Raw genomic sequence first — 14,803 nt, forward strand, 5'->3', positions numbered from 1 at the left:
CAACATGGCCGAGTATGAAGCTCCAATGCAAGGCCTAAAAATTTTGCAGAATTTCGATGTCAAGAGAGTACATGCCTTTGGCTATCCATTGCTTGTCGTTAGTCAAGTTAACACTGAGTGGCAGGTGAAAGATCCAAAATTAATCCCTTACCAGAAGATTGTCTTAGCTCTTTTAGACAACTTCAAAGAATTTCAGCTCAATCACATTAGAAGGGAACACAATCAAATAACTGACGGTTTGGCCAGCCTGGGCTTCATTTTGTCCTTTAAAGACAGTGAATTCTGTCACTCTTTTGAAATTGGCAGACTTGATCAACCTGCCTTTATTTCGGCCGAGCAAGTAAACCAGGTCAATCAAAAGGATAAGCCCTGGTATCAAGACATTAAGAATTTTATTGAAACAGGTGAATTTCTGCCAGAAATGCCAAGGAGGGAAAGACAAGCAATCCAACGTATGTCCGCCCACTATTTCATCCTTGCCAATGTCCTCTACCGCCGTGGGTTCAGTGCTGAGTACGCCAGATGCTTAGACAAAGATGAGGCTATGGAAGTTGTCCAAGAGGCACATAAAGAAATTTGTGGTGGCCATGTCGGTTACCAAACTCTCATCAAACAGATCATCGGGGCAGGGTATTACTGGAAAACCATGCAGCAAGATTGCTATCGATTTGTGAAGAAGTGCATCAAATGCCAAATGCACGCTCTTTCCATTCATGCACCTATCGCATACTTGCAGTCTGTGGTTTCTCCTTGGCTTGTTTCTATGTGGGCTTTCGATGTCGTAGGCCCAATTACTCCTTTCGCTTCCAATGACCACAAATATTTTATTGCAAATACAAAATATTTCATCAAATGGGTTGAAGTTGTTACTCTACATACGGTAGAAGGCCGACATGTGGTTTCTTTCATTCACAAGAACATTCTTTATCGTTTTTGTATACCACATGACATTGTGTTAGACAATGACAGTCATTTCAAAAATGAGAGGATGAAAACCTTCTGTTCAAAATTCAAAATTTACCATCATTTCTCCACTCCTTATTATCCTCATGGGAACGGGCAGGCAGAGACCACCAACAAGATTTTAATTCGTATTTTGAAGAGAACTGTGGAAACAGGTCGTGATTGGCATGAGAAAATTCATAATGCACTTTGAGCATACCAAACTACCATCCGAACTCAGACCAATGCCACTCCTTTAGAACTCATTTATGGGACTGAGGTGGTCTTACCTCTCCATATTCAAAATCCAGCTCTCAAATTTGCCTCACTTATATAATTGCCGCTAATCAGTATCAACAACAAAGATTGGTACAACTTGATCTAGTGGATGAAAGAAGACTCAAGGCAACCGAACATGCTCAAGCTTATTGTCAAAGGACAGCTCGACATTATGCCAAGTCCCTCATCGAGAGGAGATTCAGAGTTAATGACCTGGTACTCAGATCAATAGCTCATATCAAGCACCGCCCGCATGGAAAATGGTCACCCAATTGAGAAAGTCCCTATGTGGTCAAAGAAGCATTGCCCGGAAATGCATATCGTTTGATCAACACAGATGGGGTAGAATTGTCAGATCCTGTCAATGCTCTACATTTTAAGAAGTTTTATACCTAAAATGCCCATTTTATCCTTTGTATTCTTCAAAGAGCCTTTTTCAATAACAATGATCTTCTATTATCCTAACATTCTTCTCCATTATACTGGGGCATTTTTATTTTTTATATATACATTCGTCTTACTTCAAAATTTCCATATTCAGGCAAAATCCAATCAATTCTTCTATCATCATCTTTAAATTCTTTTCATCCCCATTCAGGGTAAGGGGCAATCCTGAAACATTACTTTCACTCATTACATCCTGTGGGTTTTCTACCATCAATTTCTGTCATCTCTTAAATCAGCTTCTTTTCTCCCCATTCAGGGTAAGGGGCAATCCTGAAACATTACTTTCACTCATTACATTCTGTGGGTTTTCTACCATCAATTTCTGTCATCTCTTAAATCAGCTTCTTTTCTACCCATTCAGGATAAGGGGTAATCCTGAAAGCAGACCACATACAGTTAACTATGATGGTCTCTTGAATTAGAAATTTTCATCAAGAAATCTTTATTTTCCGAATTCAACTTGCAAGTTGAATCATTTGCAAAACCCAGTCCTCGCACTGGTTAGTTCTCAAAATTTTCAATCAAAGATCAAGTTGAATCATTTGCAAAACCCAGTCCTCGCACTGGTTATCTCTCAAAATTTTCAATCAAAGATCAAGTTGAACCATTTACAAAACCCAATCCTCGAACTGGTTATTTTTAAAAAATTTGATCCTAGATCGAGCCATTGTCGGAACTTAGTCCTTGAACTGGTCATTTTCAGAATTTTCGATCTTAGATCAGACCATTTTTGAAATCCAGTCCTCGCACTGGTCATTTCTCAAAATTTTCAATCAAAGATCAAGTTGAATTATTTGCAAAACCCAGTCCTCGCACTGGTTATTTCTCAAAATTCTCAATCTTAAATCAAGCCTATTTCTCAAGGTCAGTCCTCGTACTGATCCCTTTTCTTCAAAATTGTTTGGTCTTAGGATGAATTTCCTCTTGGACCATTTTCTTTTTCAAATTTGCAGTTCTTGGGTTAAATTCCCTTCTGAACCAATTTCTTACTAAAAAACATGATCTCTAAGTTGAATTCTTTCTGAACTTGGTCTTTTAAAATCCAGTATTTTCACTGATTGGGATTACCAAAATCCTGTATTTTTTATTGGTTAGGATTTCAAAATTCAGTTTATACAACTGGTCGGGATTTCAAAATCAAGTATTTTCACTGGTCGAGATTTCAAAATCCAGTGTTTTCACTGGTCAGGATTATCAAAATACAGTATTTTCACTGGTCAGGATTATCAAAATCTAGCTTTAACCTAGTTGGAATTTCAAAATTCAGTTTACACTACAAAAAAATAGTTGATTAGCGACGGAATTTAGCGACGGAGTTATATCGTCGCTACTTAGCGACGGATTAACGAGAGAAATGAATCCATCGCTATATTTGTAGAATTTTACGAAACTAGCGACAGATTATATTCCATCGCAAAATCCGTCGCTACTTAGCGACGGATTGTGCGAGAGAATATTTTGTCGCAATAAATACGACAGTTAGCGACGGAATTGCGACGGCTAAAATTCCGTCGCAACATAGCGACGGCCTAGGCGACGAAATATTTTCTGTCGCCTTTTTTGTTTTTTGAATTACGATGGCTTAGCGACTGAATTAATCCGTCGCTAAGCCGTCGCTAAATGTCGCATTACCCCTAATCCCAGCCCTCTTTTTCCTTTCTCCTTTCGCTGCTCCCGCCCGCCGCCCTCTCCCTCCTGCCGCCCTCTTCCTTCGGCCGCCCTATACATCCCGTCGACCTCTCTGCCGGCCCCCACCGTTCGCCGGAAGTCGATCTCCGTCAACCTTTCGCTGCCGTCGTCGCTGCCCGGAGCAACCGCAGGTACGTATTTCACCTTAAATGGATTGGAGGTTGACCCCCTGCGTTTTCCGGCAGGGGGTCGACTCTGCCAGGCGGTCGACCCCGGTAGGTGGTCGACCCTCTGCCGTGTCCGGCCGGGGGTCGACCCCCTGCCGTGTCCGGCCGGGGGTCAACCCTGGTAGGGGGTCGACCCCCTGCCGTGTCCGGTCGGGGGGGGGGGGTCGACCCCCTGCCATGTCCGGCCGGGGGTCGACCCCCCGCCGTGTCCGGCAGGGGGTCAACCCCGGCAGGGGGTCAACCCCTTTTGATGTCCGGCAGGGGGTCAACCCCCTGCCTTGTCCGGCCGGGGTCGACCCCCTGCCGTGTCCGGCCAGGGGTCAACCCCCTGCCGTGTCCGGCCAGGGGTCAACCCCCTGCCTTGTCCGGCAGGGGGTCAACCCCTTTTGATGTCCGGCCGGGGGTCGACCCCCTGGTTTCTTGCTCTTTTTTTTCTTTTTTCAGAAATTAGGTTTTTTATTTTATTTTTATTGTTTAGTTTTCTTTGATTTTCATTGATTTTCTATAATTAGGGATTTAAATCACATTTTTTTAATTAATACTTTTTAGTTAATTTGATTAAGGATTTTTTTGTATTTGATTTGGGCAGGTTTTTTCCTTGTTTGATTAAGGTTTAAATTGTGGCTTTTTTATTTAATTTTATGGTTTATTTTTCTTATAGTTTATGATGTTTTGGTTTATTTATAATTTATTTTCTTGTATTTTAAGGTTTTATGATTTAATATGGTCGAATAATTTCATGGTGACTTCATTTTAAAACATCATTTTTTTTTGCAGATTTCTCAACAGAACTCGCTTGTGCCCCGCCACCCGTGGTAAGTAAGTGACAAAAACAATGCAAATCGGGTAAATACCCGTGGTGAGTAAGTGATGCAAGCGCATCACATGTTATTTAATTTATTGAATATAACACTTTATTGTTCACACACTCACTTAGTTGTTGATATCTAGGATTACTTTGTTGGAGTTCGGAGATCATGCTGAGCATGATTTTAATGTATGAATATGGAAGTGTTCTTATTTTTGGAGTACGGAGTCCATGCTATGCATGGTAGTAGTTAGTGGGATATTGAAGTGTGTTTGCTGCAGGTACATGTTTGATATTTGTTTGATATGAATTATTTCGATGTATTGCAATGTTTGATGTGATTGTATCCATGCTTACATGTAGTTACTTTCAATTTGATTATGTCTTCCATGTGAAATTGTATACTGAAAGCATGCTTCAAATGAATGTATCGTGTCATGAATAGTTTGCACATGAAAATATTAAGTTATCAATGCATGCATCATAATTCTTGTGATTGTATGACATCATATATTGCATGATAAATTTGATATTTTCTTCATCATAGTATTCTGATGGTTCTCTTTTAACTGGTTAGGATACTATTCGTAACATCATACGACAGAATGACTGCAAACCGTGAATGGATGTACCGTAGGATAGTGGACAATGAGTTATCGCATGAATATATGGATGGTGTCGACAGTTTTATTGAATTTGCAACGGCAAGTGTCAGTACGGTAGATCCCACAGGTCGGATTAGGTGTCCCTGCAAGATTTGTAAGAATAATCGATTTGTAGAACCTCATGGCATTAGACATCACCTATACAGGAAGGGTTTTGTGAGTGATTATCAGAACTGGACGTTTCATGGAGAAGAATTTAGAAACGATTTTGATGCACGGGTGAATGTGGTGCACGATAATCCATATACGAATTTGATATTTGATGCTGCAGGAACAGAACTGGGTTCTGCTATGAGTTCTAGTGATGTAAGAACTGTCGTAGATGAAGAATCACCAAACGATGCAGCTAGTAGATTTTATGATTTACTTAGAGATGCTGATGAGCCACTTTGGAACGGTTGTGAGAGTCACACTATCTTGTCTGCAGTTCTTCAACTAATGAATTTGAAGTCCGAGTATAATTTGAGTCAATCATGTTTTGACCGTTTGTGCATGATTGTGAAGAGTATGTTGCCTAAAGATGAGAAATTGCCACAAAATTTCTATCGTGCGAAAGTTATGGTCAACGCTCTAGGTATGGGTTACAAAAAGATTGATGCTTGTCCAAATCACTGCATGTTGTATTTCAAGGAGCAGGAAAACGACATATCATGCCCGTCATGTGGGCATCCTCGGTTCAAGCCAAAGACAAGAGGCAATGGTAGCACGAGATCAAAGGAAGTTTCATACAAGTCGCTCCGCTACTTTCCTATCACTCCTAGATTGCAGCGATTGTATATGTCTTCAAAGACAGCTAAACACATGAGATGGCATGCAAATAAAGTTCGACACGATGAAAACAAGATCACGCATCCTGTTGACGCTGAAGCTTGGAAGCACTTTGATCGTACTCATCAGAACTTCGCAATGGAAGTGCGAAATGTTAGACTCGGTATATGTACAGATGGATTTAATCCATTTGGGGGTAGATCAACTCCATACTCATGCTGGCCAGTATTTGTAACTCCATACAACCTTCCACCAAGCTTGTGTATGAAACGTCCAAATCTTTTCTTGTCTCTGTTGATCCCTGGTCCGACCTCACCTGGCCAAAATCTTGATGTATATCTAAGGCCATTGATTGATGAATTAAAAGTACTGTGGGATGACGGTGTTACCACGTATGATGCCCACAAAAAACAAAATTTCAACATGAAGGCCGCTGTTCTATGGACAATCAGTGACTTCCCTGCATATGGTATGTTATCTGGTTGGAGCACACATGGGAGGTTGGCTTGTCCGTACTACATGGAGGATTCCAAAGCTTTTAGATTGAGGCATGGAAGGAAGCCTTGCTGGTTTGATTGCCATCGTCGATTTCTACCCAGCGATCATCCGTTCCGACGTCAAAAGAATGCATTTACAGCAGGCACAACTGAAATGGAAGGTCCATCCTCAAGATTGTCTGGCATAGAGATTTTAAGAAGATTGCGATACTTTCCAGATGTATTAACAGATGCCCGCAGTCCTACACCCTTCCGTGGATTTGGGAAGGAACACAATTGGACGAAAAAATCTATTTTTTGGGAACTACCGTATTGGCCGACCCTATTAATACGACATAATTTGGATGTGATGCATGTAGAGAAAAATGTGTTTGATAATGTGTTCAATACAGTAATGAATATTAAAGGAAAAACGAAGGATAATCCGAATGCCCGTATGGATTTAAAATTAATATGTAAAAGACCAGAATTGGAACTCAAAGAGTATAATGGCAAAGTACTGAAAACAAAGGCGAAGTACGTGCTCGGACCTGATCAAATAAAACATGTATGTCAATGGTTGAGACAACTGAGATTTCCAGATGGATATGTCTCTAACATTGCTCGGGCTGTGAAGATTGACGATGGACAGTTATATGGGTTGAAGAGCCATGATTGTCATATCTTTATGCAACGATTGATACCCCTAGCATTTCATGATATGTTAGACAAACCTATATGGGGGGTATTGTCTGAGTTGAGCGGATTTTTCAGAACATTGTGCGCATCGGAGGTCATTGTATCAGATGTAAAGAATCTCGAGGACTCTGTCATCACCACTGTTTGTCTGTTAGAAAAGATATTTACGCCAGCATTTTTCGATGTTATGGAACATTTGATCATACATTTGCCATATGAACTAAGGGTTGGTGGCCCTGTGCAATATCGATGGATGTACCCATTTGAAAGGTATATGTTTTTTTATATTTGTCTCTTTAATGACAGATATTTAAAATTTGAAATGTATATTCTTGTCAGATGCATGTTCGACCTAAAAAAAAAGGTTCGTAATAAAGCAAGAGTAGAAGGCTCTATTTGTGAGGCGTATACTTTAGAAGAGATTTCAAATTTCTCATCTATGTACTTCGAACCTCATATTTCAACACGTTACACATGCCCGCCCCGTAACGATGATGGAGAACAAGTAACTGTAGCTGACAAGCTGTCGATATTTCAACGACTTGGGCATGCATTTGGTAGTTGCCGATCAAGGCTATTGACAGATCGAGAGCAAGATGCAGCACACATCTATATTCTTTTTAATTGTTCAGCGATCGACCCATACATCGAGTAAGTATATGTATATGCAACTCAATTATAAATCCTTTTATGTTCTATATGTGGATACATGGCTCGGTAATATAAGTATTTGTGGTTTGCAGACGATTTGATCTGGAGTTGCAAAGCAAAGTTTCACATCTCACTAATGCAGAAGTACAAAAAGAACGTGAAACTAAGTTTGTGGAGTGGTTGAAACAGTTGGTAAAGAAGCTAACATAAATTTTGTACTTATAAACAACACTAAGTTACTTAATTGATCGTGATCACAATAATTGTTTATGTCTGTGCGTAGGTTCGCCATGGTGATGTTAAAGATCAAGGAATATGTGATTTAGAAAATGGTCCGACCAAAGCTGTGCAATGCTACAACGGGTATATCGTAAATGGTTATCAATTCCATACAAAAGACTACGGTATAAACAAATCAACGATAAATAGTGGTGTGTGTGTCAAGGGTAGCAGCTACGGTGAAAATGAACACGATTACTACGGTGTTATAGAGGAAATAATGGAGTTGACTTACTTAGGCATGAATAACAAAGTTACGGTATTCAAGTGTCATTGGTTTGATCCAACTGCAACAAGACTCGACAAAGCTTCAGGCATTGTGGAGGTGAATCATAAATCCAGGTTTGGAACATATGAACCATTCATATTAGCCTCGCAAGCTCAACAAGTTTATTATACTTCATATCCGAGTATAAAAAAGTCAGATAGAAATGAATGGTGGGCAGTTTGCAAGGTGAAATCCAAACTATACCCCGAGTATGATCAGTTACAAGAAGATGAGTTAGCTGAAGACAGTGATTACTATCAATCAGATGATGTCTGTGACTTCGCTTATGGTCACGATGTTGCGCATGATATGCATGTCATATCTCCATTGGCTGATGAAACATTCATAGAGGAATGTGATCCAAATGATGTACCAAGTGGATGGGCAAACAATGAAGAAGAAGAAGAAGAAGAAGAAGAAGAAGAAGAAGAAGAAGAAAGTCAAACTAGTGACGAGGAAGAATTCTCAAGCTAGTGAGCAAAATCTTATACTACAAACCTCTATTTAAATGCATTGTAATACTTGATGTGAGTTGTATTGCAATACTTGGTGTGAATGATTAAAATTTTTATTTCAATGTATTGTAATACTTGATACGAATGATTCGAATGCATTGTAATACTTGATGTGAATGATTTCAATTATCTGAATGTATTATAATTTATGCAATTAACGAATGATTTGAATTAGTGCAATACTTGATGTCAATGATTTGAATTATTTGAATGCATTGCAATGCTTGATGTGAATGACTTGAATGCATTGTAATACTTGATGTGAATTATTTGAATGTATTGTATGACATATGTTATTTGTTAGAATATGGTTCGTGGAGGTTATAGTGGTCGCTCATCCAGTAGTAGCCAGGCTCAACCTTCATCTTCACGGGCTCCTGTGATAGGTATATCATATAACTAATTAGATGCTTGATTAGTTCAAATGCACATTCTGAGAACTTGGTGTGTATTTTTTTACAGATGATGTTGCGCCTGTACACGACCCACCTACACCAGTTGATCGCACAAGTCAACAGCCAACACAGGAAACAGGGTCTTCTCAGGCTGGCACAAGAAGACTCATTCGAATAGTGTATATCGATAATCGATCGTAAGTATTTTGTTTTCAATTATTGCATATCTTTTAAATATTTTATATTGATATTTACTGTGTAACAATTCATGTGCAGCACGAGGTTTGAGCCACAAGAAGTAGTACGGGAGATTAGGAATTCACTTCTTCAACATCTACCAGGACCAGTTGCTCAATGGAAAGAGTACCCAAAGGAGGTATTAGACAGATTGTGGTCCTCATTCATGGTATACAGTTGTTCCTCATAGTTAATGTGTTTCATATTTAATTTATTTAAGCAATGTCTACTAACTTTCTGAAAATATTTGTAGGCTTCGAATCGCTTTGCAACTACGGTGGAAGAAAATGATGCAAGGAAGGTGTGGCAGAAGGTGGCTGCCAATCGATTTGCAGACATGCTGCACACTATGAAGACTGCAGCAAAAAAAGCATCTGGCGTAGTAGATGATCCATTACTGTGGAAGGGCCATGGTCCTATTACTATCAGGAGAGATTACTGGGATGAAATGTGCGATATGTGGGTGGGAGATGCATTTAAAAATCGCTCTGCGAAGGCTTCACAAAATCGATCGAAGATGCCCGAAGCCCATCTACACACAGGTGGATCTAAGACATTTGGGAGCCACCTAAAGAAAATGGTAACTCATCAATATATAATATTAATTTTATAAGTATTGTTGCAAATTTGTGTACTAAATCTTTTGTCATTTAACTTCGCAGAAAGCAGAAAAAGGAGGCAGTGTACCATATAAGGATGTGTTTGTAGAAACACATAAACGGAAGACCACGGGAGTCTTCGTATCAGAGAAGGCGAGAACGACAACGGTATGTATTAATTCTATTAATAATCATTGCAATATATATGCAAGTCATCATAATGTTATCATTAATTATTAATGAATACTTTAAACATTATTTTGTAGGAGGCATATGAGCAACAAATGGTAGAGCGATATGGCGAAGACGCTACTCAGCATCCATCATTTGATCCTACAGCATGGGTGACTGCAGTAGGTGAACCCAAAAAAGGTCGCGTGTTCGGGTTTGGGAGTAATATGAACACTTCACCAGTTATTGGTTCTTCCAGTTACGGCTCACCAACTTCTTGCGCCGACATAAGCTCCAAGCAGCCGACTATTCTTTCCGGTGATGATGTACGCGAGATCATTAATGAATCACTGAATAACTACTTCCAATACACCGTCGCCCCCTTTCTCCGAAATGAGATCAAGGCCGCTGTTCAGGATAGGGGATCTTCGATTCCAGGTCCCTCTCAGGTATAATCACATATATAGTTTTTTTGACTGTCTTAAAGCACATCTGAGCATGGTAGAATCACATATAGAGTTTTTCTAGATGCCTTAGAACACATATGAACATGCTATAATCACATATTCAATTTTTTTACTGCCTTAGCACACATATGAGCATGATAGAATCACATATATATATATATATATTTAACTTTTTGTCTGTCTTAGAGCACATATGAGCATGATAGAATCACATATAAAGTTTTTTGATTGCATTAGAACACATAAGCATGCTATAATCACATATTCAGTTTTTTTACTGCCTAAGAACACATATGAGCATATTATAATCACATATTCTGTTTTTTGACTGCCTTAGCACACATATGAACATGCTATAATAACATATAGAGTTTTTTAACTGCCTTAGAACACATATGAACATGTTATATATCATTTATGATAGAATCACATATAAAATTTTTGGCTTTGCCTGCCTTAGAGCACATATGAGCATGCTATATTCACATATTCAATTTTTTTACTGCCTTAGCACACATACGAGCATGATCGAATCACATATATAGTTTTTTGCCTGCCTTAAAGCACATCTGAGCATGGTAGAATCACATATAGAGTTTTTTTATATGCCTTAGAACACATATGAACATGCTATAATCACATATTCAATTTTTTGACTGCCTTAGCACACATATGAGCATGATAGAATCACATATAGAGTTTTTTTATTGCCTTAGATCACACATGAGCACATGATAGAATCACATATAGTGTGTAATTTATTTCATTATATTTTTGTTTATCAATACTTACTGTTTTTTTCTTGTGTAGGCTGCTAGCGATAATCAGGGTAGTGGAGCTGAAGGGACAGATAAAGACAATGAACAAGAAGACGCACAAAATCTTGGCGATGATTAGAGGACTGTGTTGAAGAAGTTCTATTTTTTTTATTTTTCCTAATTGTAATTGTTGAATTGTAAATATATAATTAAACTTCTTAGTTTTAAGGTGGAACGATTAATTATTATAGATACTTGTTATATGAATTTTTTTGTGTGGTTTGTTTTTTATTTACAGGAAATATAAATTGTACAGGAAATATAAATTGTACAGTTCTCGGTAATTAATTTTTAAATAAATTTTTTTTTATTTTTTTCCGTTTTTGCGACGGATTAGCGACGGATGATTCCGTCGCTATTCATATTAATCTAGCGACGGCTTAGCGACGGAATTAAATCCGTCGCCACGCCGTGGTCGCCGTTTAGTACTGGCGGATTGGCGACGGAATATAGCGCTCGTTATTCCGTCGCAATTAGCGACGGAATTATTCTGTCGCCAGTTAGCGTCGAAATATTCGCGACGTAAGCATACTGTCGCCGCGTTGTCGCTAATCCGTCGCTAACATCGTTAGCGACGGATTAGCGACGGAATGTGGTCGTCGCTAAGCTACTGCTTTGTTGTAGTGTTATACAACTGGTCAGGATTTCAAAATCCAGTATTTTCACTGGTCGGGACTACCAAAATCCAGTATTTTCATTGGTCGAGATTATCTAAATCTAGCTTTAACCTAGTCGAGATTTCAAAATTCAATGTTTTCACTAGTCAAGATTTCAAAATCCAGTTTATACAACTATTCAGAATTTCAAAATTCAATGTTTTAACTGGTCAGGATTTTAAAATTCAGTGTTTTCACTAGTCGGGTTTCAAAATCCAGTGTTTTCACTGGTTGGGATTTTAAAATCCAGTATTTTCACTGGTCGAGAATTCAAAATCCAGTGTTTTCACTAGTCGGGATTTCAAAATCCAGTGTTTTCACTAGTCAAGATTTCAAAATCTAGTGTTTTCACTGATCGAGTTTCAAAATCCAGTATTTTCACTGGTCAGGATTTTAAAATTCAGTATTTTCACTGGTCGGGATTTCAAAATCCAGTGTTTTCACTGGTCAGGATTTTAAGATCCAGTTTATACAACTGGTCGGGATTTTAAAATCCAGTATTTTCACTGGTTGGGATTACCAAAATCCAGTAATTTCACTGGTTGGGATCATCAAAATCTAGCTTTAACCTAGTCGGGATTTCAAAAATTCAGTTTATACAACTGGTCGAGGTTTTAAAATCCACTTTTTTCACTGGTCAGGATTACCAAAATCTAGTATTTTCACTGGTCGGGATTACCAAAATCCAGTATTTTTACTGGTCGGGATTATCAAAATCTAGCTTTAACCTAGTCGGGATTTCAAAATCCAGTTTCTACAACTGGTCAGGATTACCAAAATCCAGTACTTTCACTGGTCGGGATTTCAAAATCCTGTTTTATTAGTCGGGATTTCCAAAATATAATTTTCATATTATTCTTTCTAAATTTTCAGCCCAAGGTCCCATCAAAATTAATATTGAGTAATTGCTTCACAAGGGATTCTCGAACATTTTGCCAATTTGCCAAAACAATTGTTGATTCCAATATTTTATTACACAAAAGAATCACCTCAAGATTATCTCTAGTATTCTTTCCTAAAAGGTGAAGCTTGCTAAGAAAAAGAGCAAAATTCAAAACCTTTTCCCTATTGATCAACCAAAAGGATAAAAAAAATATCCTTGATATGATTAGTAAAGAAATGTTCAATGATTTTGAAAAGTCAGAAGCGAATTGATATTGATCATAGCTATGGTGCATTTCTAAAAAGATGATTCTTCTGACAAGAAAGCAGTAGAAATATTCTGAGCAATAAATAATTCATTCAAAATTCTCAATAAAACAAGTATAATTGATTATCTGTAAAAGGGCTTTCTCAATTATCGTCAAGTTGAGGACTGATATGCAAGTTAGACCCCTGGGGATAAAGAAGGTTCAGATTATCTCCAAGTTGAAGGAGTGTTGTGATCGTTGCAAAAATTGTCCTTTTCCTCTTTTCCTTTCAGCCTTTTTCCCTTTTTGAAGGGGAGAAAGAAAGAAAGAGAGAGAAAGAGAAAAAAGAAGGAAACTCTTTTGCAAGGTCTCACTTGACCTTTATTTCAAAAAGATATTGAAAAATTACTCGCCTCCATTTTTTAAAATTTATGGGAAAAATGGACAGACGGGATTCGCTCATTAGTACAAGGTTCAACCATTCCTGGCGCAATGCCTTTTGCTTTGCCTAAATTTGTCTAAGTGATTATTCTGAAATCCTAAATGCACATCGAATCAAGCTTGTGCTTATGAAAATGCCAAGATGTATGCTTTTGAGAAATGCTTCAGAAACTTTAGACTTTTCAAGTGACTTTGAAATAAGTTTGTAAATATCCTTGAAGAAGTGATTTAGAAATTGAACTTGATTTAGAAGTTTTGAAATTTTAAATCCAAACTTGGATCTGAAATGAATTTGAGATTTGAAAAGAAAATTTTGAAATTCGGAAGTTGAAATCATAATTGAGATCAAAGATTGAAATGGAATTTTGATTTTGAGAGTTTCTGAAATTAAAATTTGAATTGAAAATGGAATTGTAAGAGAGGGAAATTGGAAAATAACAGACTAAATTTTTAAGTTGGAACTTGAAAATTGAATTTGAGATTTGGAATTGATTTTAAAATTAGAATTTGAACTTAGAAATGGAATTGGAAATTAGAATTTTGAATTGGTTTTGGAATTGAAGTTTAACTTTGAAATTGAAAATGAATTTGGAATTTGAAATTAGAATTTGAAATGTGAAATTAAAATTGAAATTGGAACTTAAGAATGAATTTAGAAATTGAAAATTTAGAATCTTGAAAATAAACTTCGAAATTGGATTTCGAAATTGAAATTAGGATTTAGAATCTGAAATCAGAATGAAATTTGAAAGTTGAATTGAACTTTGAAATTGAAACATTGAATTAATTTTGAAATTTGACTTGGTGTATGAAATCAGAATTGAATTTGAAGATTGATTTAGAAATTCAAAGTAAATCTCAAAATTTGATTTGGAATCTCAAAGTGAATTTCAAAACTTTGATTTAGAGTTGAATTAAAACTCAGGATTTTGAAATAAAATTCAAAATTTTGAAATGGAAATAATGATTTTGAATAAAATTCGGAGTTAAAATGTGAAATTCAGAAATGAGAATTGAAAATTGAAAAATTAGAAATAAAATCTAAAACTGAATGGTTTTTAGAATATAAGGATAAATCTGAATTTATAAATGGAAGTTTAAAAATGATTTTGAATTTTAGAAGTGAAAACTATGTTTTTGAAGATTTATTTCAAAAATCACTTGGAATTTTGAAGATAATTTGATAAAGAATGCAATTCTATCATGAATGATGAATGCTTTTAAAATTTATTTAAA

The 14,803-nt window shown here is 37.2% G+C and overlaps 1 protein-coding gene across 1 annotated transcript; it reads left to right on the forward strand.

The window, feature by feature from the left end:
- The first annotated feature begins 10,234 nt into the window (after positions 1-10,234).
- Positions 10,235-11,650, forward strand: LOC149820934 (uncharacterized). The gene is made up of 2 exons (XM_089983500.1): positions 10,235-10,504; positions 11,333-11,650. The coding sequence occupies exons 1-2, from the start codon at positions 10,283-10,285 to the stop codon at positions 11,417-11,419; spliced, it is 309 nt and encodes a 102-aa protein (XP_089839626.1). The 5' UTR covers positions 10,235-10,282; the 3' UTR covers positions 11,420-11,650.
- The last annotated feature ends 3,153 nt before the right edge of the window (positions 11,651-14,803 follow it).

Source organism: Nuphar pumila, chromosome 12, assembly GCF_984573655.1.
Source record: "Nuphar pumila chromosome 12, dmNupPumi1.hap1.1, whole genome shotgun sequence".
In the NCBI taxonomy this organism is placed as follows: domain Eukaryota; kingdom Viridiplantae; phylum Streptophyta; class Magnoliopsida; order Nymphaeales; family Nymphaeaceae; genus Nuphar; species Nuphar pumila.

Coding starts and splice junctions, on each gene's coding strand:
- LOC149820934 (XM_089983500.1), top strand. CDS start 10,283: ATGAACACTTCACCAGTTATTGGTTCTTCCAGTTACGGCTCACCAACT. Junction 10,505..11,332: donor CGATTCCAGGTCCCTCTCAG/GTATAATCACAT, acceptor TTTCTTGTGTAG/GCTGCTAGCGATAATCAGGG.